Source organism: Centroberyx gerrardi, chromosome 8 (genome assembly GCF_048128805.1).
Source record: "Centroberyx gerrardi isolate f3 chromosome 8, fCenGer3.hap1.cur.20231027, whole genome shotgun sequence".
NCBI lineage: Eukaryota > Metazoa > Chordata > Actinopteri > Beryciformes > Berycidae > Centroberyx > Centroberyx gerrardi.
In genome coordinates this window covers 30,979,639-31,006,862 of record NC_136004.1, presented here as the reverse complement: position 1 = coordinate 31,006,862, position 27,224 = coordinate 30,979,639, and the positions used below count along the sequence as shown (strand labels likewise).

General features: G+C 41.6%; 1 protein-coding gene across 1 annotated transcript in view; it reads left to right on the top strand.

The window, feature by feature from the left end:
- The window catches only part of fras1 (Fraser extracellular matrix complex subunit 1), a 265,678-nt gene that overhangs the window by 199,250 nt on the left and 39,204 nt on the right, over positions 1-27,224 (top strand). Inside the window, exons 38-46 of the mRNA XM_071923837.2 lie at positions 911-1,062; positions 2,923-3,085; positions 5,854-5,986; positions 10,706-10,896; positions 13,442-13,595; positions 18,325-18,588; positions 20,508-20,696; positions 22,364-22,483; positions 26,366-26,545. Of these exons, the coding sequence (XP_071779938.2) occupies positions 911-1,062; positions 2,923-3,085; positions 5,854-5,986; positions 10,706-10,896; positions 13,442-13,595; positions 18,325-18,588; positions 20,508-20,696; positions 22,364-22,483; positions 26,366-26,545 (1,546 nt within the window). The remainder of the gene's footprint in view (positions 1-910; positions 1,063-2,922; positions 3,086-5,853; positions 5,987-10,705; positions 10,897-13,441; positions 13,596-18,324; positions 18,589-20,507; positions 20,697-22,363; positions 22,484-26,365; positions 26,546-27,224) is intronic.

The window sequence follows — 27,224 nt, the reverse complement described above, 5'->3', positions numbered from 1 at the left end:
AAAGGAAATAAAAGACAGTTCAAAGGAAATTAAAACTCAAGTAAAATCAGATAAAAGTATGTTTTAAGAAGGGACTTAAAGGAGATCGCTGACTCAGCCGACCTGATTTCCCATCCATCCTTTCCAATCCAAGCCACAAATCTTTCTAGCGATGCCATTGGCTGCTAGAATGTAAACAACAATTTAAAAATGTCATTACAAAGTGACAATAATATAATTTGGATGGAGAGCTTGTGAAACTGTGATGGTCAAGAGTCTCATTAGTGATTACTACAGCAGAATAACATGGAGCTGATATCACCATTCATGTTCCTGACCCAACATACGGATTGACGCATTTTTGTACTGTGATATATTGAATTTCGAAATATCGTCCCATCCTTAGTAATAACCTTTATAGTAACTTACTGTTCCTGCTGCCGCTAGTTTTCACTGCCTTTGCATTGGAAGATTTATTTTTTCCATTTCACATTTCTCTGTGTACGTGCAATACTGAGAACAAAGATTTATTAGTCAAATAAATGCTTTGTTATTATTTGTAAAACAATTTGCCTAAAAGCCTATATACAGTGGTATGGAAAGGTTTGGGCACCCCTGGACAAATTGTACGTTTTGTTGAATTTCAAAGTGAAAGAATTTAACAAAACCTCTGCTGGGAACAAACTTGAACATGACATATTTCTGTAAATTTGAATGCACACATTACTCTTTATTTGCTGAATTTAACAGATGGAAAAAAAATAAAAGAGTGTATGTCAGTTCATTACAGGGAACCAGAATATCACATTATTATTATTATCACAACTACCACTGTATACAGTACTAATGCAGGATAGATGCAGGATAGATGCATGAGGGGGGACTGCCACAGTGCATAGTGGATTGAACTGCTTTGTTTTGTCTCTTACAGGACACCGCCTCCCCAGATGAGCAGATTCGGATCCAGCTGGTTTCGGTGCCGATGTACGGCATCCTGACCAGGAGCCAGTCCCAGCAGGAGCACCAGGAGCTGAGGGAGTACTCCTCCTTCACCATGGAGGACATCAACAAGCACAGGATCAGGTAGAGTGATCAGCCTGGAGGTTTTCTGACCAACAGTTACAGGTTTGAAGCTCAAGGAAACTTAAGTTAAGGGAGTTCTTCAGATCCGAACCAAAGGGGAACCCAGGAAGGTTCCTTGAGGAATACCATCAGGGTTCATGAACCCTGCTGTGTTTCCACTAGGGTTAGACTGATGTATTGGGCTGTAAATTGGCCTTTTAATTAAAAATCAGATCAGCGAGTCAGTGTTACTCCCTGACCACACCTAATGAAATGTGTTTTAAGTATTATTATTATTATCTTTATGTCAAACGGCTGACTGGAGAAATCATTCCATAATGGTCTGAGAGCATTTTACGCAACAGTCTGTAAATCCTGCAGTGAAACCGGCCTAACTCACCGAAAAATATTAGTTTGGGTTTCAGTGGAGGGTTTTAGTGTCCCATGATGGTCTAATGCTGTTTCAGAGGCTTTTTCACCCTGACAAAATAAAATTCTTGGGTAAACACTGAATACTTGAATTTTTGGGAAGCATAAAAATGTTAAAATTTTGAAATTGACTATCGGCATAAAATCTGCAGCTTCAATAATAAAAATAGTACTGGCCTTCAAAAACCCATACTGGTCTAACCATAATTTCCATGAGCCCACACACTGTAATTGGTTCATGGGGGTCCGTCGAAGATCCAAAGGGAGTCAGTAAGCACCTTAGGGTTCCTCAATAGAAAAAACATAGAGAAAAAAGAGTTTGTTACAGGTTTGTGATTATTTGTTTATTACAGTAATAAGGATCCCTATTATCTGTACACAAGGGCATCAAATAAAAAAATAAAAATACAGCTTTACTTACTTTATGGCCCTTTTTCCAGGAAATGTCTGGTGTTGACCCCAGGCTGTAAAAGATAAAAGGGCTTTGAGGAACCTTCAGGGGTTTTTCAGATTGCAATCATACTCAGGATCATTTCCTCAGATTGCAGTTTGAGTCATCATTTTCTCCTCAGCGTTAGAGCGGAGGGGGAGGAGGAGGAGGAGGAGGAGGAGGAGGAGGCGCTAACGACTTGTAGAGAAACACCGATTCCTTCCATCTAACATTTCTTCTGACGAGGCGAGCGCTCTGCAAACATTAGAGTTGCAGGACCTAATAAGAAAACAAATCAATTACCAGGAAATAATTCAGTAGCCTTTCCCCATTACGCTCAGTGACTCAGTCTGTTGGCATAAGCATCGCCAATTAGCATCGCTCTGATATTACCTGCAAGACGTGCGCTGGCCCCCAGTGAGAGGCGCTGAGATGAAATATAAATATTAACATGCTAACTGCCTCATTTCCATAATGCGGGCCTTGATGAGCGGCGGCGCGGGGCCGATCTCCGGGGCCATCTTCAAACCGCCTGCATTAGTTTTGTCTCTGCGGCGTTGCACTCGTAAAAACAAGAGAACCGCAATTGTTTTATGAGAATTAAATGGGATTAGAGGAGATTACGCTGGTATGGATTTCAATTTTATTAGAGCTTTGCAGAGATTAGCGCTGTGTTGTTGTGGGACGGCTAATGAAAAGCTTTTCAAAAGTCCAATTTATCAATTCAAAAACATATATTCATTAATAGAACATTATTGTATCAAACAAGATAGTTATTAAACAACATACTGTATATATAATTTACACTTTTTTATGTATTGATACATAAATACACATATACACACATGCACAGACAGACAGATAGATAGACAGACAGACAGATAGATAGATAGATGGATAGATACATAGATAGATAGATAGATAGATAGATAGATAGATAGATAGATAGATAGATAGATGGATGGATGGATGATAGAGAGTAAATGTACCCGCTGTCTCCTCTTCCTGCTTCCTGTCCTCAGGTACATCACTTCCTTTGAGACGGGCAGCCAGCCGGTCACAGACATCTTCCACTTTGTTGTTTACGACGGCGACAACAATCGCCTTGACAACCAGATGTGCACCATCACCATCACCTCCACGCCCCGACAACCGCCGGCGGTCACTGTCCGCAGCGGCATCAAGGTACACACACACACACACACACACACACACGCACGCACTCACGTACGCACGCACACACACACGCATCCATCCACACACAATCGCATAAACACACACAAGCACATGAAATCCACATTCTAATGATTGTACTGTACATTTACATATCAATGGATGGTACAGAAACACACACACACACACACACAAGCACATAAACACACACACACACACACACACACACACACACACACACATAAACACTACACACATGCACGTACACGCCACACATGCAGGTAAACACACACACACATACACACGTACACAAAATACATTGTCCCAGATTCTAATGTTATGCATTCATTTACATTTCTAAGGATGGTACAGGAACATGCACACACACACACACACACACACACACACACACACCTACACACACGCACATAAAACACCACACACATGCACATAAACACACACACAGAAAAAACATTGTCCTGCATTTTGATGTTATGCATTTACATTTCTGTGGGTGGTACAGAAACAAACACACATGCACACACACACATTTTCCACATCCTGTTGTTATGCATTTACATTTGTACAGTAGGTATATAGACATACACGCACTACACACACACACACACACACACACACACACACACACACACACACACTTATTTCCCAGCTCCCATGCTCCTAACAGCCTGGCATCCTGAAGTCGCCTGTTGAGTTGAGTGTTTTTGGCAAACTGCTGTTTTCAGAGAGAGTCATTAACGAGACGGATGAAGCAACAACAAGCAACATGGCCGCCGCCCGGCTCCCAGCAGTCCCACTGTCACACACTGTCCCCCAGTTAGCATGGGACCAACGCTGTGGATAGCACCTGGAGGAGGAGGGGGGCTGTGATGGGACTGTGGCAGGCTTAATGAATGCTAAACCCCCCTCGTTTATTAATCCTGCATCAGTACTGCAGACTTTCCTGTCTTTCTCGAGTGTTTTACTGCAGAAACTAATTAGTCTCAGTCCTTAAATAATCTTGGAATCTAGTTATTGAAACTCAAAACTCGAGAGTCTCTCCTCCAGTTAGCTTTCCTTTCGCCTGCGGACGAACGAAAGGAAAACAAAACTTAAATTCTCCAAGCGGTTCCGTTCAGCAGAATGCAGCACAAAGCTTCTGCGCCGGCCGCATCTGTAACTGTTTGATTTGATTTGGGAAACAGAAAAGTGCGTGATAAAATGAAAAGGCACTCGGAGAGCGCAAACCTCCGCCAGCGCTGAACAATCCTCCTGTTGCTGTTTCACCCAAACGCATCGTTCCTATCACTTAGATTTGAAGTTAAATTGATTTCTTGACACTGCAAACCCTTAGGATTTCAAATCAAGTATCTTTCTCTTGTTAGTTTCACTGTTATGGCTAAAAAACAACAATCTTCAAAATGTAATTAAAGGCCTATCTGTCTTATTAGATTTCATAGCAATCGATCCATAAGTCTTTGAGATCTCCTTCTGACAGACAGACTAACTAACAGGAGAGAAAACAACCTGCTCAGCGGACGTAAAAAACATTTGATGTGTATTTGACCCCAGAGGATAGATAGCAGAATCAGAATTAGTTTTACTGGCTAATCAAGTCGGCACGTGCAAGGTGTTCGCCTCGTTGGGTTTCTCCCACAGGTCACATGAACATGAAACAACACAGAACATAAACATCAAATTTACAAGTAGAAATTTAGGGAATAGGTCTCTTTCTGAGGTCGTATATAAAGGAAGTAGTACACAAGTAAGACAGTACATAAAGAGCATAAGTATTGTACATAAAAAAATGAAAATAGTAATTTAAGAAATGGGTTCCTTATCTATACGGTATGTCCATGTTTCTCTGTGGGAACCGGACTGATTACACTAATAGGAAGCTGTGGACGTCAGCAATAGAAAAAAGAAGAATAAACACAAACATACAGATCTGGACAGTATTGCTGTTGGTTTCAGAGTATAAATAGATATAATATATAGTATTGAGTTGAGGATACAGGGACTGGCTATAGGATAGTAGGTGCAGAAAGTGTTACTTGCTAGAAAAGCCAAGCCAAGTGACTGCTGTTTTGAATTTAGTTTTTTAGACTTGAAATATATCAGCATGTCAGCTGTAGGGGATCAATAAAATGCTATCTTATCTGATCTGATTTGATCTTATCTGATCTGATCTGATCTTAAACTGTCCACCTTGACTTTTCTAGACCTACTTCCTATACAAACCAGTGTTGTTAGATTCTCTTAATCACGCAAGGAAATAATAATTGTAACTCTCTTTATCCCCTTCAGTTTTCCATTGGCCTTTCTACTGTGAAAACACTTATTTCCATCGTGACCTCGGTGGTAAACAAAAGAATAACTTGACGTACAATACAAAACACAACCAAAAGATCATAGGATGTACATGAAACAAACTATATTGTCTTAATAAAGGCCACTTCACTCCACTCAGGCAATGTTTTTGGTTTCATCTCAGCTTTGGTATCGGTTTCTGGAGTTATAGCATTCATGATTCACACTTTTTATTGACATGCTCTGCCTATTGAGCTGTGGTATTACAGTCAATCAATAGGAATAGACACTATGCATAAGGCTGCAGTAAAAGTAACTGCTAGATTAAAAAGAATTATTAAAACAGGGGAAAAATCAAATTCCTGCCTCGCTGGTTGCCTTGAGTTTATGGATCCGGAAGCCCGGACAGGACCTGTACAGGACCTAGATGACTTACTTCAGTGTTTGTTTGTTTTTCCGTGTGCGTCTAGGTGCAGGAAGGCGGCCGGGTCCAGCTGTCGACCAATCACATCATCGTGTCGGATCTGGACACGCCCAAGAAGGACCTGCTGGTTTGGCTGGTCAGTCCTCCAAAGTACGGCTTCATCGAGAACACCAAGAGAGGTGAGAGAGGTGCTGAGTGTGTGTGTGTGTGTGTGTGTGTGTGTGTGTGTGTGTGTCTGTGTGAGAGAGAGAAAGAGTTTTAGACCTTCGGAGTGAAGGCATTTTTGCGAAGTTGAGTCATTTTGGTCGGTCCTTACTTTTTTAATTTAGAGTTATGATTCGGGCATATAGTGGTTAGATATTAGGAGTTAGGGGTTAAGGGTTAGGAGTTAGGAATTAGGAGTTAGGGCTTTGGGGTTAGGAGTTAGGAATTAGGAGTTAGGGCTTTGGGGTTAGGAGTTAGGAATTAGGAGTTAGGGGTTTGGGGTTAGGAGTTAGGACTTAGGAGTTGGGTTTAGGGGTTAGATGCTAGGGTTTAGGATTGTTAAGGGTTAGGGGTTTGGGGTTAGGAGTTAGGAGTTAGGGGTTTGTTTGTTTGTTTGTTTGTTTGTTTATTTGGATTCCCATTAGCTGCTGCATCTCAGCAGCTAAATACCTTCAATACAGTTTTTACAAATTATTTTTTCCACCATGCAATGACAGTTTCCTCTCTGATGTCTTCTTTTCTCTATTCCCATTTATAGTTTCAGAACATTAATTTATTTTCATAGGCTTTACCAGCTTTGTTTCTTTATTTTGTTTTTTTTAAACTGGTCTTACAGTAAATGCAATTACAGGCGGCATTAAATAGTTCTTAAAGCTTAAACTGTGGCTTTCTGAAACCTGCAGATACCACAGTAGAGTCTAATTAGTCTAATTACTATAATTTCAAATATTACTTGTAAATCCCAGAGGCAAGCGGGGCAAAGCTTCTTCTGTACTGTGTGTGTCTGAATATACAAAGCTACCTGTGTGTATATACACTTTACACCTGCGTTACTCAGCATAAGTCATTACTTTCACATATCTATTTATGTCACACAGACACACACACACACACACACACACACACACACACTCAATGCAGGTCCAATTCCCTGTGGTGTCGCTGCCATCTGTCACAGCTTGATTGTGTTGTGGATGGCACTGCCAGATAGCCGGCTACAGACGGGAGCCATTGTAGAAGTCCCACTTTTTTTTTTTTTTTTTTTACTGCATGCCTGCTCAACCACCGCTGCACTCCTCCTGCATCCCCAAGAGGAACTGTTTGGAAGAATGACAGAGACGGGATGAGATGAAACTTAAACGATCCCCGCGGGGGAAATGTATCGTCGCAGGAGCTGAATCCAAGTCAACAAATCAAACAAATCACACAGCAGGATGTAGACAGAGATGGCAGAGAACACAGGAGAGGTAGAGGAGGTGAAGAGGAAAAGCTGCAGCATCTTCAGCTTGGTACCAAGAATTTTACAGATTGGATGAAGATGTTTGGTGCTGCCTGATTCATAAAATACAAATGTGCATCATTAACTATCCACATTTCACATGGGGAACAAATGAACAGAATGTTACCCTATAAAAAGGAGCTTCCTCCACAGTATGTACACTACCAGTCAAAAGTTTGGACACACACATTTTTCTTTATGTTTACTAGGGAATTATGCAGTGACCAAAAAAGTGTTAAACAAATCAAAACTATCTTATATTTTAGATTCATTAAAGTAGCCGCTCTTTGCCTTGATGGAAAGGCAAAAGCTTTGGAAAGAAATTCATACATAGGATCAACTTCACTATTTATATTTGTCTAAAAAACAAATTTCAAGCATTGAAGCAGAAGCCTTTAGATCAAAATGGCTTTAAGAGAATGAAAAACACAGAACATTCAATCAGGTGGGTCCAAACTTTTGACTGGTAGTGTAGATATGAGCACTTTAAAATTGTTTAAAGAAAAGTGATTTTGTTAAAAAAAAAAAAAAAGATGTCAGTGTGCAGGATTGACTGAGTTTGAGTCTGATGAAAGGTTTTGATTCATGGACCAAAGATTACCTGCAGCTCTAAAACAACTCATTCACAAATCCAGTTTGGACGCTTCTGTCTCTTAAACAATTAATTGCAGCCTCTGCGATTTGGAAATTGCAGAAGTTCATATTGCGATTTCGATTTAATTGTTCGTTGTTGGCGTTGCTGAATGCGACGGATGCCAAACGTCCCGTGTGAACGCCGCCTTTTATTCAAGAGAGAAACTGTCTGCAGTATCAGTGTGGGACGAAGGCCTGAAGGCAGACTTGTAGATTAGCAGGAGGCTCCGGCTGTCCTGCCACAGCCGGCTGTCCTTGACGCCCAGCGGAGCGGAGGGGCGGAGGGGTGGAGGGACGGAGGGATGGAGGGGTGGAGGGATGGAGAGACGGAGGGGCGGAGGGGCGGAGGGACGGAGAGACGGAGGGGTGGAGGGGTGGAGGGGCGGAGGGGCGGAGGGACGGAGAGACGGAGGGGTGGAGGGACGGAGAGACGGAGGGGCGGAGGGACGGAGAGACGGAGGGGTGGAGGGGCGGAGGGGTGGAGGGACGGAGGAGTGGAGGGACAGTCGTTGGTATTCAGCAGAGCGGGTGCGGTATGAGGTGACAGGATTGGTGCTGCCACCGGGGCACGGAGGAGCCGGCCGGTGTCAGAGGAAAACACACCGGCTGGAGTCCTTACACATCTACATGCATAGGTGTGGATGATGCAGACACACACACACACACACACACACACACACACACACACAGAAAACGCAAAACACATTCTCCCACATCCGGATATTATGCATTTTTATGGTTGGTACGGAATTATTCACACACAAAAACACACACACACACACAAACAAATACTGTATATATACATGCAAAACACCGAATGTTGTAATGTCCCAAGCCATTTACATTTGTATGGTAGAGTAGAGAAACACACACACACACACACACACACACAAATGCATGCAAAATACATGCTTCCACATTCTCTAATGTTATGCATTTGAGTTTTTATAGTTGGTGCAGAAACATTCATATACACACACACACACACACACACACGCGCACACACACACACACGCACACACACACGCATGAAAAACACATTCTCCCATGTTCTCAAATATTATGCATTTCAATTTTTATAGTTGGTGCAGAAACACACACACACACACACACACACACGCACACATACACGCATGAAAAACACATTCTCCCATGTTCTCAAATATTATGCATTTCAATTTTTATAGTTGGTGCAGAAACACACACACACAGACACACACACAGACACACACACACACGCACACCATCCAACATCTAAATATGATTTTTACAGTGTATCCACATGTGACTAAAAAGTCATAAATTAATTAAAAGTAAGGCCTTAAAAAATATTTAAAGGTCTTACATCCAGTTATTAGAGGAATTATTTTCGCTGTCATTTTTCTTTTTCTGCCCATTTTTAATGTGAACTTTTATTAGCTACGGTCAATCAGAAATAGGTTGGTTTTGCCAGCTTTGCTTTCTTTATTTTGGTCTTTAAATCGCTCTTAAATTCAGTTCCAGGCAGCTTTAAAGAGGTGTTTAAAAAGTTCAAACCTGCAGAACAGAACTGGAAACTTATTTACCAGCAAAAATTAGCAGCCGCAGCCAAAAGTTACCAGTTTGTCTGGTGGCTGGAGGTGATTTCCCATCCTGATTACGATTCAGCGAGCGTACGCACTCCGATAAGAGAGTCCCCTTCCTCATCCTATAACAGTCAGAAGATGGAGATGTGATGTGATTTACAGTGTTGTGTCTAGAACACACACACTCACACACACACACTCACACTCACACACACACACACTCACACTCATAACAGCTATTCCCTGTCGAGCCCTGACATGGCTCGCCGCGGCGTCATCCATCTTCTGTGACGAAGACTCATACTTTTGTCTCAAAGATTTCAAGGTTGATTTTGTACATTCACTGCGACTCTCCTCAGATGTCATAAGTGCCAGTTCATGTCATCGTAGCCCATGTGGCTTCGGATGGAGGATTGTTGGGAATTGTAAAAATCCCCCTTCGTGCATCCATCCCGCACAGAAACCACAGACAGTTCTAAAATGAAATTAGAGAGCTTGTTTGGGGAAGAAAGACAAGTTTTGCCGTCTTTTCGGCTGTCAGATGTTAGAAGCGATAGTCTGCTAACGAGTCACTTGAGAGGCACTTGAGTTTTATGTTGCAATATACTAAATGTTGCAGTATACTAACTGCAGTTGTAATGTGAGATGAAATCAGGATAGATGCATGAAGGGGGATTTCTACAGTGAAAACCACTCATGGATGTAGTGGAAGGTAAACCCCCCTAAACTTAGCTTACTCATCTTTTTTTCATTTGCTAAATAGAGTTTACCCACCTTTTAAAGGCTGACATTAATCTTTATGATATAAATTCACAGTGCATATCATAGTAAGTAGTATCAAACTGACCTAAGTTATATGGAGATAGGATTTTTGAAAGGGCAAAAGCATAAATGAATGCTTTATTGAAAATATAATTGATTTTTATTCATATTGGTGGTTGTTTGCTTTATGTGGATCACTGACCGGATCACTGTAGCGCTGCCAAGTAAAACTGGATGGCAACATTAATAATGAATGCCATTTTTCATTGATTACATTTATTCTTTAAAGTTCTAGATCTGCCTGCAGAACTAATGCAGAACTGATGCAGGAAAATACATGAACAGGGAGTTTTACAGCTGCTACTGCTGTTAATACAGTATGTTGATATTAGGAACAATATTTCTCTTTTTCCTCACTAGTCTAACGATTATATCTCCATCCTCCCGTCCACCAGGGGGCTCAGTAGGCGGCTCGCGGGTCGTCACCCCGGACTCGCCCTTCTCTGTGGAGGACCTGACGTCGGACCACATCTTCTACGTCCAGGATGGCCAGCAGGACGCCCGGGACGAGCAGGACGTCTTCAGCTTCTACATCAGCGACGGACACAGCCAGACCGAGGCCTTTAACGTCGAAATCAACATCCAGGTGACTCACTGTCGTATACAAGAGTTTTGTAAATATTAAGTATGCCGTTGAAGGCAGGTCTTGACAGAGTGGGGGAATATTGCACTAGCGGCTGGGCTTGGGCGATATCCAAAATTTTATATTGTGATGCTGTCCCGCCAAAATATCACGATATACGATATTATCGGCATTTTTATTATTTTATTTCTTCTAACTTACATCAAATTACTAGGCTATTAATAATATTCAATATCGCGGAAAATATCGCAATATCCACAAAATGAATATAGTGATATACATAGTGATATACAGTAATATCAAATCTGATGTAACACACCAAATTTGTAAATTGGTGACCTAAATCTGTGTAAAGCCTGACATCTAATGGTAAAAAGCATGTTACTGAAATTGTCATCTGCTATTGGCTGATCTTTGGTGCCAGGTGATGATGTCACCTTCTATACAATACAACAGTAAACCAGTAGGAATTATAGCAACATTGGCAGAATCTCCCCCCCGAACCTTCTCAGCCAAACATCGTCCCCTTGGGCTACGGTGGCCTGTAGTGGACACAAACAGTAAAGTCACATTTTCACTATAGAGAGGAGTAAGCTAGCTAATTAGATAGAGAGATCCAACAGAAACGTCTAGTGAAGAGCTAATATTCACCATGTAAACATCTCAGCACCTGGTCAAGTAATGATTGAGCCACTGCTATTGATTAACAACTCTGTCAACTCCCCGCAAATATATTATGGTGATTTTGCACTATGTTTGTATGGCTGTAAAAATAATACTTATTTCATTTAAAGACCCCATGAAACAGCATGTTTTCTTCCTTGATTTGATGTATTTCCTGTTGAAACAGGATGTTGGGGGCGGGACATAACACAGTGAGGGATCATTCAAAAGTCTAAACCAATGGAATATCAGTCTGGGAGAGAAAGGCAGTTTTATTTGATGGGAGAAGCGAAGGGGCGGGACTGTTCAAAGATCTGCGACGGTTTTATTGGTTGGAATTTATGTTTACGCCTCCTGGTTTCTTTAAACTTTAAACCTCTCATTGTCTCAAGTAAATAAAGGTTGGAAAAGCCACGTGTGCCTGAACCTTGTGTAGGAGGAGAGAAGTTAGATTACTTAAAGCAGTGGTTCTCAACGTGGGGTCCGGGGACCGCCGGGGGTCCTTGAGGGGGCTCCAGAGGGTCCCCAGCAAATTGATGAATTGTTAAACTTCAGCATTATTTCATTTACAAGCAGTTAACACAATTAGAGAATGTTTTGATCATAGTTTCTCTGTTATCTCTCTACCTACAATGTAGATAGTGGACAAAATCATATCTAACAATAAAGATATTCTCAGATTTGGGTCTGAGAGACAAAATCTCATCAAATGGGGGTCCGTGGCTCTAATGTGGACTAAATTAGGGGTCCTTGATATGAAATAGGTTGAGAATCACTGACTTAAAGGCCTTTTTAAGTGTGATCTTGGTGTTTCTTTGTGAAAGTTGTCTCTCGTTGCGTCATCTCCTCACCCTGGAGACCAGAGATCCTCTTGACTATCGCAGCTGCTCAGTGTTTTGTGCAGCGGCTCTGCGTCATCAGAAGTCAGAAGTGTGTGATGGAGTTTTGGTGTTTTTTTGCGGCGCCGGGGAAGACGGATCAGAGCCGGTCTCTGACAACCGGACGCTTCATCAATTATTCAAAGACAGGCCGCCGCTCTGTTGCGGCGAAAACAACCCGAAACTTTTTGAGACGTCTGACTCCCGCGCTTTCCTGATGAGAGTGATTGATCAGCGCTGCCGCATGTGACTTCATCCAGAAAAATAAAAACAGGTTTATGCCCAGGCTGTTTATATTTTTTCACACTAAATAAACCGAGCATCAAAATCCATCACTTAAGTCTGCTTAAGTCCTGAGTTGAATTGATGATGCTGTCAATGGGGTGTTATGGGTGTGTGTGTGTGGCACGTGAGCTGTGTGCATATGTATATCAGTGCATGTGCGAGTGTGGGTGTGTGTGTGTGTGTGTGTGTCTATATGTTTATGAGAAAGAAAGGAGTGAGTGAGTGTGTTTGCAAACTTGTGCACACATCTCTCTTCATGGAGACGCAGGATTTGGCCTCAATCCCAATTAAACTTCAGCTTTAAAGGAAAAATCCACCCAAAAACACTTTCTCACTGTAAAAAAAACAGCTACTGGCGATGTACCCTGAATTCCTGGGTCCATTTTGCTTTGTTGGTGTATTGTTTTGTCTTCCCGTGCATAACTGGCCAATCGTAGACAAGGTGACGTCACCTGCAGATATTTCCAGCAGCTCCAATGGAGTTTGATATGAGAAAATGTTTCAGCGATCTAAAACATCAGCGGTAAACGTCAGGTTTTGGTGTCAGTCCCTCAGAATCAAAGAGCGAGGGCTTCTTTCTAGAGCCGCCGTTTTGCACCGACGTTCGTCCAACATTTATTTATAGGAAAATGTTGCAGGTTAGTACTTTATTATGCATTTCAGATCCATGTGATGAATGTAATCTGGGGATATTTACGTATCTTATTTTCTCCCCTCAGCAGAGTAAGGAGGACCGGCAGCCGGTGGTGTCGGTCAGCAGCATCCATGTGGAGGAAAACTCCGGAGTCGTCATCACCAACTCCTCTCTCAACGTGCGCGACCTGGACACTCCGGAGACCGAGATCCTCTTCACCGTTATCAGGAAGCCTTCGTACGGTGAGGACAGATCACACACACACACACACACACACACACACAGACACACACAGACACACACAGACATAGACGTACAGATGTAGGTATTGCAGAAGTCCAACTTTTGTACTGCAAACAAAACAAATCAAGTTTTTTCCACCATTGGAAGTTACAAAGAATAGTCTGGTAATTAGCTGCTTGACAGAAATTAGATTTTTGTGTTACAATATACTGATTTGGTTCTATTGTTATATAATGCATTAATACATTTCTGCAGTATTAATGCAGGAAAAATGTAGGATAAATGCATGAAGGACTTTAACAATGGCTGCCACTGTAGGTATACACATACACACATTTTCTCATTTTTCATTTTCATTCATCCTTTATTTCATCAGGGAGTCTCACTGAGATCCAGATCTCTTTTTTCAAGAGACACTTGAGAGCAACAACAAAGAAAAATTGAAGACAATTCATAAACAATTCAGTCACATGTTCCAGCAGTCAGACAGTCAATAGCAATATGCAGGGACAGACATTACTAAAAGCAAGAGCTAGCATCTTAGAAAATGAGACGCTGTTGCTTTTAAATCACTGAGACAAGAAAATCTAATTTCAGAGTGTTTTTCAGTCATTTATAAGGTGCATAGTACCAGAAACCAGTCTTGCTAAGATCAGAATTTTGAGTATTTACAGTATGTAAGTATTAATATATGTAAAGATTTAATATGTAATTATTTTAAACTAACCAGTCCTGTAATCTGATACCATAATTACTGGTTTTAAAAGACAGCAGAGATGTGAATTACACAGGAAGCTTCAAAAATAGCGCTTTGCATATATTCACACACACAGAAGCACACACACACACACACACACACACACACATACATACACACACACAGCATACACGTGTATAAACACAAGAAACAACTGCATATCACCATACATATACACATACACACGCATATACACAGCACGCACATACACGGATATACGCACACATTATGCAGTCACACTCACTCACCCAAGTCCACACAGTAATACACAAACTAACAGGGAGTTATGCTGATGGGGAGCAGTGTGTGACAGTAAGTAGTACTGTATGTGATGGAGATGAAGAGGCACAGACACACACCTGCCCTCACACACGTAAACACATTACTCTCACTTCCCACTCCCAAGCAGCTTAAAAGAGACAAACACACCGGCTGCATGCTGACTGCAGCCGTTCCTCTCACACACACACACACACACACACACTCTGTACGACACACACTCCAATCAGCTGACCTCCAAACACTCCGCTGTTTTCCAACCTTCCCCTTGGTGTCCGAAATTAATTTTTTGGTTCCTGGCTGCCAAGTGCTGGTCAACTAATCTACCTGCCAAAAAATACTTTCTACTGGCCAGAATATATCTTTAGTAGAAATATGGCACACTACCCATCTTCAATGTTGTTTTGTGTACAGAATCAGATACTGTGTGAAACATTAAACCTGCAATAAGCGATGTCAGACCTTATAACCAATCCTTAAACTAACATGTGCAATATGGAGATTTCATTGAGACATAATGATATAAACCAACATCTTTAGCTTGTTGTCAAATTCCGCTCCGGAACGAAGCTCCTCCCCCTCCCTCCAGTAGTTTTGGATGAGAAGTTTTTTTGGCTCCTCCCTCTCTGTTTAAAAGCCCCCACTCCCCCTCCCATTCCTGAACATTTTGGCATAATGGCGGAATCGATGAAGTGAGTTAACTTCTTAAACTAGTAAACTTATTAAACTAGTAAACGTTTTAAATAAGTAAACTAGTAAACTTGTTAAACTAGTAAACTTTTTAAACTTGTAAACTTGTTAAACTAGTAAACTAGTAAACTTATTAAACTAGTAAACGTATTAAATAAGTAAACTAGTAAACGTATTAAATAAGTAAACTAGTAAACTTGTTAAACTAGTAAACTTTTTAAACTTATAAACTTGTTAAACTAGTAAACTTGTAAACTTGTTAAACTAGTAAACTTTTTAAACTAGTAAACTTGTAAACTAGTAAACTTGTTAAACTAGTAAACTTGTTAAACTTGTAAACTTGTAAACTTGTAAACTTGTAAACTTGTTAAACTTGTAAACTTTTTAAACTAGTAAACTTGTAAACTAGTAAACTTGTTAAACTTGTAAACTTGTTAAACTAGTAAACTAGTAAACTTGTTAAACTTGTAAACTTGTAAACTTGTTAAACTAGTAAACTTGTTAAACTAGTAAACTAGTAAACTTGTTAAACTAGTAAACTTTTTAAACTAGTAAACTTGTAAACTAGTAAACTTGTTAAACTTGTAAACTTGTAAACTAGTAAACTTGTTAAACTTGTAAACTTGTAAACTTGTTAAACTAGTAAACTTGTAAACTTGTTAAACTAGTAAACTAGTAAACTTATTAAACTTGTAAACTTGTTAAACTAGTAAACTTTTTAAACTAGTAAACTTTTTAAACTAGTAAACTTGTAAACTTGTTAAACTAGTAAACTTGTTAAACTTGTAAACTTGTTAAACTAGTAAACTAGTAAACTTGTTAAACTAGTAAACTAGTAAACTTGTTAAACTTGTAAACTTGTTAAACTAGTAAACTTTTTAAACTAGTAAACTTGTTAAACCAGTAAACTTGTTAAACTAGTAAACTTGTAAACAAGTAAACTTTTTAAACTAGTAAACTTTTTAAACTAGTAAACTTGTTAAACCAGTAAACTTGTAAACCAGTAAACTTGTTAAACCAGTAAACTTGTTAAACTAGTAAACTTGCTGCCTGCCTCTTCACTTGTCATTGTGGGACATGTGACCTTCAGCAGGAGAAAGATCTGTCAGAGTGAGACTGGTAACCGGTGAGACTTCTCAGCAGGTTCGGTTAGCTTAGCTGTTAGCATTTATGCACGCTGCTTTGCAAAGTTTGTCCTTAGCTGGCCTCCATAGTGCATTGGAGGGAGGAAGGAGTGGCTTTGCTGTGAGTTTACTTACAAATGTGTTTCTGGTTTTGTCACCATCTAGTGGTCAGGAAATGTTGCTTATTGCAGCTTTAACTATTCCAATCCGCAACGTCACGCCCTGAACGTTTATACAATTATTTCGTAACGGTATCAAAGTGACCTGAAATTTTGGGTATGTGACAACAGTACTCCAAAAGTAATGTTGCCCTGCCCCCCTCATCTCTCCACCTCCCCCCGCCTGTCAGAATCTCTGCTCCGGGACGTTCCTCATCACCGCCCCGCCTAGTAAAAGCACCATAAAGCAGCCGGTAAAGCCAAGTGTCCCACCGCCATAAAACTAGCAGCATGGACAGCTTATGGGACAGAGAGCAGGAGGGGGGGTGATTTCATACGGGACGATGAGTCCCAGGCAGGTCGTCTTTTTAACAGCCACCCCCCCACACACATACACACCCCTGCATCACACACACACATTTATCAGAGAGAGAGAGAGGGAGAGAGAGAGAGCCACACACTTTCAGGCAGAAGTAGAGGTGGGGGAGAGATTCACCCTTCCTGTCAAAATAAAAATGTCAGGATGCTGCAGCACTCCCACACACACACACACACACACACACACACAGTCACCTTCCCGTGAGCTGTTTTTCACGTCAGCATAATGCATCCAGACTGATGGGTCAGTCGCACTTTGAACAAAAATAAATCTTTGAAGTGAAAAGATATTCTGGTGATTGCATGCCAAGCAATAGTTGGAATATACTACTACTACTACTACTACTACTAATAGTTTATTATTATTATAAATAATAATTGGAGAAAGCAGATTTATGCTTTATAGTATCTATAAATCTGCTTTCTATATAAAAGAAGAGTTATATAGAAATATAAAAATATCCATATTTATACAATTTGAAATAGTGGAGTCATTATGAAAAGTATCTTTAGTATGAAAAAAACAATCAGTTACATTATAGAAAATATAAAAATATAAAAAATGCTTGTGTGTCTGCGTGTGTGTGTGTGTGTGCGTGTGTGTGTGTGTCTGAAGCAAAGAGAGTGTGTGAGTGACTGGGAGAGAGAGTGCGTGAGTGTGTGTGTGTGTGTGAGTGTGTGTGTCCTCTCATTATGCTCCAGGATTTAGGCTCAATCCCATTTAAACCTGGGCTTTTATTTTAAAAGCTGTTTAATCGGCTGGAATCTAAAAGTCTCATTATTTCCAACAAAGACTTTTCTCTTCTTTCATGTCGCTGCGTGAAAAAATCTAATGTCTTCCATTAGATAAACGCTAGTTAACTAAACCCAGTGCTGAGCTGCAGCTTGACACTATCACTCCACACACACACACACACACACACACACGCACACACACACACACTTACATAGTCACTCAGATTCATGGTAAAATTATTGTTTCAATATAGTTTCACCTGTTTAAATTAGTACGCATACACACTAGCACACACACACACACACACACATATTCACTCACTCATACTCTTGCATGTACGTATACACACATACATGCACACACACACACACTTTCACTCACACACACATGCACCCACTGATGACTGACTGACTTATAAATTAGTACACATATACACACACACATTCACTCACTCAGACTCACATTAAAAGTATATTAGTGCATGCAAATGTGCACACACACATACACACACACACACACACACACACACACACACACACACACACACCTCCATCCTCCTCCCTGGACAGCAGCTGAGTGAGCTGTGTGCGTCTGGTTTTCCCTCAGGCAAACTGCGCAGACGGCAGTTCTACTCGCAGCCTCTGGAGAACGGCCGGGTCCTGTCCCAGGGCTCCACCTTCACCTACCAGGACGTCCTGGACCGGCTGCTGGTCTACACCCCCGAGACCGTCAGCGGGGGCGCCGACGAGCTGGGCTTCACCCTGACCGACGGCATCCACACGCACACCGGCCGGCTGGAGTTCACCATGGACGTCCGGAGGAGCGAAGGGCCGCGCATGACCGTCAACAGAGGGCTGCAGCTGGCCGCCGGTGAGGGGAGAGGGGGGGGGGGGCTGCTGTGTTTTTGGGAGAAAAATCTGCCTCAATCTGATTTTGTGGTGATACAGAATCTCCACGGGTCATTAAAAAGTCTGAAAAAGTCTTGAATGATCTAATTTTACAGCCTTAGACAGTTTTAAAATCTCTTGAGTTTTAGAGGTGTTTTTAATTAAGTTTTATTTTATGTTCTGTTTACATCACATCTGCTTTAATCAAGACAACTGGACATCGTATCCCTTAACGAGTCATTTAGTGTGCTGTTTCTTATTCAGCCCATTTAAAGTTTAAAACCTTTAATTAGCTTTGTTCTGTCAGAAATTGGCTGGTTTTCACACATTTTTGCTTTTATTTTGGTTGTTAAATTGGTGTGAACTTTAATTCCAAGAAGCATTTAAAAGGTCTTAAAGAGTCTTAAGTTTGGGTTTCTGAAACCTGCAGATACCCAGATGGTGTGACATAATGCTCCATAATGTTATTTCCATAATGTTGAGCAGCAGAAGCAAACTGTTTATCTCCAACTGTAAGAGTCTTAGCAGAAACTCCCACAGCACAGCCAGTGTTTCCATACTGACTCTGTATGATCAGAGTTTCGGGGAATTTCCTAACTTCTACCAACTTTTCAACCAAGCCCTTTCTCTATTTTATATGTGGTTATTGTTGTTGCTGCTGTAAACCTTCAGCTGCCTACATACCATGAAACCCTGCTTCTTCTTCGCTGTAATTAGTCGGCTAAAAAAACAGAAACACAGTCGACGTCATGTGCATTCCTCTAATAAGCCGCTGTGTCATCCGGGCTCGTTAGCTACCAGAGCTGAACCAAATTTTAATTGGTTGATTGGTTAAAATGTTTGAATTAAGCATCGCGCTATTTTGCAGATTTTTAACTTCTCATGCTCTGAGCGCTAAAACCACGCTAAACTCCCGGCACTCTCAGGAAAGAGGAATATCGCGGCCGTTCCATGGAAAATAACAGCAGAAAGAAGCCGGTGCTGTAAAGAGTTTCAACCGGTTCCACCCCATTTGAAGTGGTGGATTTTTATATCTGGCCTCACAGAGGATTTGTGTCTGAAAGTAAACCGGCAGAATCGGACCTGGCATCTAGCTTCGGTCCACCGGCTAAATCAAACGGACTGAAGTTCTCGTTAATCCCAGGTGTCGTAAACTATTCCTACAACTAACGATAAAAGTTCTGCTCTTTCCACCTTTTCACTTACAGTGTGATGGACTGGTTTGTACGCCGCGCTGCCAGCCAAAGCTCTCAGCAGGTGCAATAAAATGTCGAACCTGAACCTCGTCCACCGCATCCGGTGGGAGCGAGCCAGAGATAGATTAAAAAGCCAAACAAAAAAATACTGGCCTCCTCCAAACCTGGTGAGAAAAGCATTTTGGAGTAAAACATTTTTCACCGGTTTCAAGCACATGCTGTTGTTCTCACACTTCACACCCTGCCTGAGGTTTACACTTCAGGCTTGGTTGTATGCCATCCTTCCATTACGGAGTTGCCTTTTAGTGTTTTTTTTTTTTAGATTAGACTGTTTGCACACATGATAAAAACACTGGAAAAGAAGAGAAAAGAAAACAAAAGAAATACAAACTGCAGGCGAGACAAAGAAACCCCAAGGGGATTGTAATAACATCTCATCCAAAAAGAGAAAGAGAGAAATAAATCAAAATGGCAAACACCCACACAAATGCCATCAAAACAAGAAGGAGAATGGCACCAAAACAAGAAAATGCATGAATAACAAGTAAGGGATGTAAAATAAAGTGAGATGGTGGCTGTGAGTGGGATGGTGTTTGGGCAGGGAGACAAAAGGAAGAGAACGTGTGTGTTTTGTTAACGAGGTTTGAGAGTCTTCAAAGAGACAAGGAGGAAGAAAAGAGATAATGAGCGGCTTGTGTATCTGCAGGATCTTCGTCTAAGATCACGGAGCAGAACCTGAAGGGGACGGACGTGGACTCGGACAGCCTGAAGCTCAGGTACGTCCTGACCAAAGACCTCCCGGCCGGGAAACTGCAGCTCAGCGGGACCGGACGTCCGGAGAAGGTTTCTGTCAAGGGTCCCGTCCAGAGCTTCACCCAGGAAGACGTCAACAAAGGTGCCGGCCCCGTTTTTTTAAATTCTCATCATCCTCTCTTCAGTATGGAAGCCCATTTCCGCCAGTGTGATGAAAAAAATGGTCCTGTAAGTCATTATAATGAGAAACTTTCTCAAAATAATGCCTTAGTATCTCAAAATAATGAGTTAGTATCTCAAAATAATGCCTTAGTATCTCAAAATAATGCCTTAGTATCTCAAAATAATGAGTTAGTATCTCAAAATAATGCCTTAGTATCTCAAAATAATGAGTTAGTATCTCAAAATAATGCCTTAGTATCTCAAAATAATGAGTTAGTATCTCAAAATAATGAGTTAGTATCTTTGAGATACTAAATTTATCATTATTTTGAGATACTAACTCATTATTTTGAGAAAGTTTCTCATTATTTTGAGATACTAAGACATTATTTTGAGAAAGTTTCTCATTATAATGACTTACAGGATCTTTTTTTTTTCATCACACTGGCGGAAATGGACTTCCATACTTCTGTCTGCTGTTCTCTGTCTTTTCTAATACTTTGCTCGAATTGTCTCTGTCTTTTGGTTTCTCTGTTCCCTTCGTACGGGTGTAGCCGTTGTTGCAGTCCCGCTTTTTACTGCATGTACCTCTGCTGCCCTTTCTGATTCATCCCCAAGAGGAATTGTTTGGAAGAATTAAGTTTTGCCCTTTGTTCAGTCGTGGGAAGTTATAAGGAATTTTCTGGCAAAGAGTCAGTTGAGGGGCATTAGAGATTTGTCTTAAAATATACTTTATATATACTTTATGCAATTTGATTCTACTCTTCAGTGTTCAAGAAAGAATTGCCTGCAAGTTATCTGCAGCTTAAATGCATGAAGCAGGACTTACACAATGGCCACACTTTAGTTTCTCAGTTGAGCCACTGATTTTCTAAATTTTGCGCTTTCAAGTCAAACTTCTCTGTCCAATTGCATGGGAATGTTGACAATAAATGGCATTTATCATTGATTTTGTTTATTTGTGAAAGTAAAGTGATGATCATCAAGTTACTGCACTGAGCTAGATTGTTGAATGTCTGAAAAGAGAGTAAAAGTTAAAGGTGCTACATGAACCATTTTTAAACATCAATATATCATTGTCAGATTAATCGTGATATCTTGGTATAATTACCATAAACAAATGAGACCAAATGGTGGAAATGATTGGTAGCCTCTTTTTCATGCCGACAGTGTTGTTAATGCTAGTGTCACAAAGAGGATGTTGCTTCTTCAGTCAAAGGTTTTCTCTTTGGCTTTCCTGAAGAGGATCAACATGTTGGAAGTGATTTCTCCATCTTCCTTTCCCTCCTTCCACCATCTGCTGCCAGAAACTCTTTCAGCTTTAGCTCCGTTTGCTCTGGAAGAACAGAACCTCTTCCTGTTTTGTGCCATAAAGCGATCCAGCAGATTTCCCTCCAGATCCACCAGGTGGAGAAACAATGGAGGATGCAGAGTAGAGGCTGAGAGAGGCTGACAGGCTGACCACTGATGGGTCTGGTCTGTCTACAGTAATTATAGTGATGTCTCTAAATGAATGTGGTGATGATTTATTGATGTTAAAATGCTACTCGCAGCACCTTTATGTTTTTTCCCAACAGTTTCTCTTGCGGATGGAGCGTTAAGTTAACTTAACAGCATTAAGCTGAAGTCCCTGTCCCTCTCCTGCAGGTCTGCTGGAGTTCAGCCATGAGAAAGGGGAGAAGGGAGGCAGTCTGTCTTTCAAGTTCAACCTGGCGGACCCCGAAGGCAACAAACTGATCGACCAGTCGTTCTTCATCAGTGTGCTCGGTAGGTTTCCTCCACCCTCAGTTATTTAGTGCTAAAATAAAGGCCGGATAGACTGTTCCTTCACTCGGTGATGAAAAGAAGGCGATTGCTGCAGATTCAGCCGTCGGAGCAGTCGCACTTCCTCCTGCTGACCTGCTGCTGCACTGTGGACATCCTGAAGACTTTCTCTCTCAGCTGTCTCACGTTTTGTGATACAATGTGAAACTAATCTGGTTTTAACAGTCAAAAATATGTTGCCTGCAGTACTGATGTGAGATAAGTGTAGGATAAATGTGAGAAGGGGGACGTTTACAAACAAAAAAAACCCCAAAACACTCATTTCACTTATACAATGCGTTTTTTTTCTCATTTCCAATGCTTTCTCTATGTAATCTGCGACAAAAAAGTTTCATTCTCAAAAAGCCAACTTAAGTTATTCAGGATTTTCCATAGACAAAAAAATCAATGTCCCCATTTATCTCACTAAATAAAGTCTTTCTCTGTGCATAATGAAAAGGTTAAACATAAAAAATACATATTTCATCCTCAGTAACATTTAAATCACGCATGACAGAGTCTGTTCTCTTGGACCGTACCAACAAAGCGCCTAGTTTCATCATGAAGAGGTGATGTACCTGATCTAAGAAGTTCCTCCTCAGGTATTTATCTTGGATCCATACACTGATCCATCAGAAACGGGACAGAATTATTGATGGATAGATTTCTCTTCGTCAGTCTGTCCGATTTCTGTTTATTTTGGAGCGTCAACATGGCGGCGAGGCAGAAGACCAGGAAGACTTTGCTTATAACGGAGCTACTTCATAGAAAAAGGAAGTACTGTAGAGTTCTATACAGTATAAATTCAATAATAAACTGAGCTGGAAAACCTCCAGTCATCCCAACGCTCCACCAGGCTTTCTCTGTTTAATCTTTGTTTTGGTCGGACCGTCGTCTCTGTGTTCACCGCTAGTTTTCCCAAAACAAATGTAGGAACGCCTCTGATTGGCTGAACGGACGGTGACGAATCTGTCCGTCCAGAAAAAGTTCGGCTGGGTTGAACTTTCTTCGCCTGGTAAGACCATCCTGATCACGTGACCTCACATTCTGTTTCGCTCCACGGATCAGTCTGGACTTCTAGCCGCCCACATCGATTTCAGTGGGCGGGAGTACTCGCCTTGACAGACAAACTCCTTCAGCCAATCAGCGAATCCAAATTCAAATCCAGTCGGAAGAACGGCGAAAACGTCTTTTCCGCCGAGAAACTCCGCTAGTGCGTACTCTTGTTCTTGTTTAATTGTTGTTATTGAGTCTATTTCTGCAATAACTGCACTTATGGCTGTGTTTACTCTACTAACGTTAACGTTACCGCTCGTTGCTTCGGGAGACGCCGTTACTGTTTTGCCAGCGGCGGCCTGTATTTCACGTCATCAACTACGACGCAGTCCCTGATTGGCCCGGTTACATTGTAATGGAAGTCCAGACTGATCCGTGGAGCGAAACAGAATGTGAGGTCACGTGATCAGGATGGTCTTACCAGGCTAGAACTTTCTGTCCGTCAAATCGGACGGAAATCTGACAGACGGAGCGTCATCAGTCCTGTCCGGACAACAGACAGCTCCCATTGAAAATGAATTGAAACGAACGGAGTCGGACAGACACAACGGATCGCTGTGGCTTCAGCTCTACTGTCTCTCGCCAGCTGGATACTCGGCCGCTCCTTGTACCTTCTGACGGCTGAAGACTGAGCAGAACTTTATTTTTATGCCTCCATGCCGGCGATAGCCTTGGCGGAGGCAGAATGTTTTTGGGTTGTCCGTCCGTCCGTCCCATTCTTGTGAACGCGATATCTCAGGAACTTCTTCAAATTTGGCACAAACGTCCACTTGGACTCAAGGATGAACTGATTCGATTTTGGTGGTCAAAGGTCAAAGGTCAAGGTCACTGTGACCTCACAAAAGACGTTTTTGGCCATAACTCAAGAATTTATACGCTAATTATGACAAAATTTCACACAAATGTCTAATAGGATAAAATGATGAAGTGATGACATTTTATATCCAAAAGTTCAAAGGTCAACTTCACTGTGACATCATAATGTTTTGCTTACCACTGTAGCTGAGAAAACGATCTTGGGTCATTCTACAAAAACGGTGGAAGTGCTGTCACTTACTTTTGCAGACACCAAAATCCTTTAAGTTGACCTAATAATCACATTAATTATATATGTTCAATAAATAAAGACTGTCCTTGCAATGATGAAACAAAGTTTATTGGCGGAGGCATACAACCACGAGGCGGTTATTTCTAGTTCCTTCTGCGGCCGGAGCCAAAGCGCCGCATCAGTCCAGCAGACACACAGTAACAAGGGAGACTGAGGGATCGTCTGTCTCTCTCATTTTCTCTCAGCTCGCCTTCCCCTCCCCCTCTCCTCGCCGTCGTTCCCTCGCTTTTTCACTTTCCCGCTCCTCGGCTCTCTCGGACGTGACTCCCGCCGCCCGTATCTCTTTCCCTCCGCGCTCCTCTTGTCGCCCTCTGATTACTTCTCCGCCCTTCTCTCCGTCTTTTCCCAACCCGTCTGTCCGGATCTCCCAAACCTCCATCGCTCTGTCGCTCCGTCGCTCCGTCGCTCCGCCTGATGCGTCTTCCTCCCTCCTCCTGTCACCAGACTTAATCTTTTCCTGTTCTGTACTTGTAGTCGTGTCATTCTCCCGTTTCTCCAGCCGCTGCTCTATCCTTCGCCTCTCTTATCTTCTTCCCCTCTCTCCTCCCTTTCGCACCGCAGCAGCCTCACACCATTTTCTCCTCCGCCAATCCATCTTTTTTCCCTTTTATCAGGATGAGAAATTAACGACGCTTGTGGATGAATTGATTTATAAACCTCGACAAAGCGCGCACGCTGAACAGCGGTTTCACTGATAAATCTTTGTTCTCAGCAGGGTTATTATGGTTTTGGATAGTTTTCATTTTTTATTTCAGTATCAGTTTAGTTTTAGTTAGTTTTCAGTGTGGCTTTGGCAGTTTATTTATGTTTTAGTTTAGTTTTTATTTAGTTTCAGTTCTAGTTTTAGTCATTTTAGTCCTTTTTTATTTCAGCATCAGTTTAGTTTTCGTTAGTTTTCAGTGGTGCTTTGGTTGTTTAGTTTCAGTTCTAATTTTAGTATTTTGGTATTTTTAAAATGTGTAACGATACAAGTTCAGAACAGATGTATATGTACTGTATATATAACAGTTTAACAGTTTGTATATGTTTGCAACAGGTTTCTTTTCTTCTTTAAATTTTATTTATATACATTTTTCAATTAGTGTCCAGTAAATGATAGCCAAAAATTGTTTGCGCAGAATTCATTTTTTCTTTTACCCTGCACATAAACAAAAAGACAGACCTCTCTCTCTCTCTCCCTCTCTCTATCTCTCTCTCCCTCTCTCTCTTTCTCCCTCTCTCTATCTCTCTCTCCCTCTCTCTCTCTCTCTCTCTCTCTCTCTCTCTCCCTCTTTCTCTCTGGACTAACCCTCTCTCTCTCTCTCTCTCTCTCTCTCTCTCTCTCTCTCCCTCCCTCTCTCTCTCTCTCTCTCTCTCTCTCTCTCTCTCTCTCTCTCTCTCTCTCTCTCTCTCTCTCTCTCTGGACTAACCCTCTCTCTCCTCTCCTCTCTCTCTCTCTCTCTCTCTCTCTCTCTCTCTCTCTCTCTGGACTAACCCCCTCTCTCTCCTCTCTCTCTCTCTCTCTCTCTCTCTGGACTAACCCTCTCTCTCCTCTCTCTCTCTCCTACTCTCGCTCTCTCTCTCTCTCTCTCTCTCTCTCTCTCTGGACTAACCCTCCCTCTCCTCTCTCTCTCTCCCTCTCTCTCCCTCTCTCTCTCTCTCTCTCTCTCTCTGGACTAACCCTCTCTCTCCTCTCCCTGCAGAGGACCGCCTCCCCCCCTCGGTGGTGGTGAATAAAGGTCTGGTTCTGGACGAGAACTCGGTGAAGAAGGTGACGACGCTGCAGCTGTCGTCCAGCGACCAGGACAGCGAGCCGGGCGAGCTCGTCTACCGCATCACCAAGCAGACGAGCCTGGGCCACCTGGAGCACGCCGCCAACCCGGGTAACCATCCTGCATCCTGCGTCCTGCATCCTGCATCTGCATCCTCCAATCCGTTTTTATTACTGAGTTTTATTCATGAACATCAAAGGTGAACTAAAATAGATTCACGGCAGCTGTGATCGCCACATTACAGCTGACTTCTTCTCAGCAGTATCAAGGGTGAAAGACAATGAAAATCAACATGTTAAAGGTGCAAAATGTAGCTTTTTAGCATCAATAAGTCATTACCACATTATTTTTGAGGCATTAGTATAATCATAACAAAACAAACGAGACCGTCGTCAAGAAGGTTGTCAGCCTCTACCGGTTGCTTTACGGCACAAAACTGTTTGCACACTTTGCACACAACTTTATTCTAGTTCCACTATTCTGTCTGCATAGTTTGCATGACTATATAAACAAATACATTTATAAAAATCAAATGAAAATAAAAGGTTTCATTCCAAAATGCTATATACTGTATATCCATTATGTATATAGTATTAGGATATATATGGATATTTTGCTACCTGAAATTCATCAGGCAATATTTGTACAAAAATCAAAATAATAATAATGATTCTGTCCTATTTTATAAGCAAATGCCGTAAGATGACTCCTAACTTCAATACTAACCCAGAGAATGTGCTTCACTGTCATCCCAGCAGCCATGAATGAAATTCTGCAAATAGAAAAATAA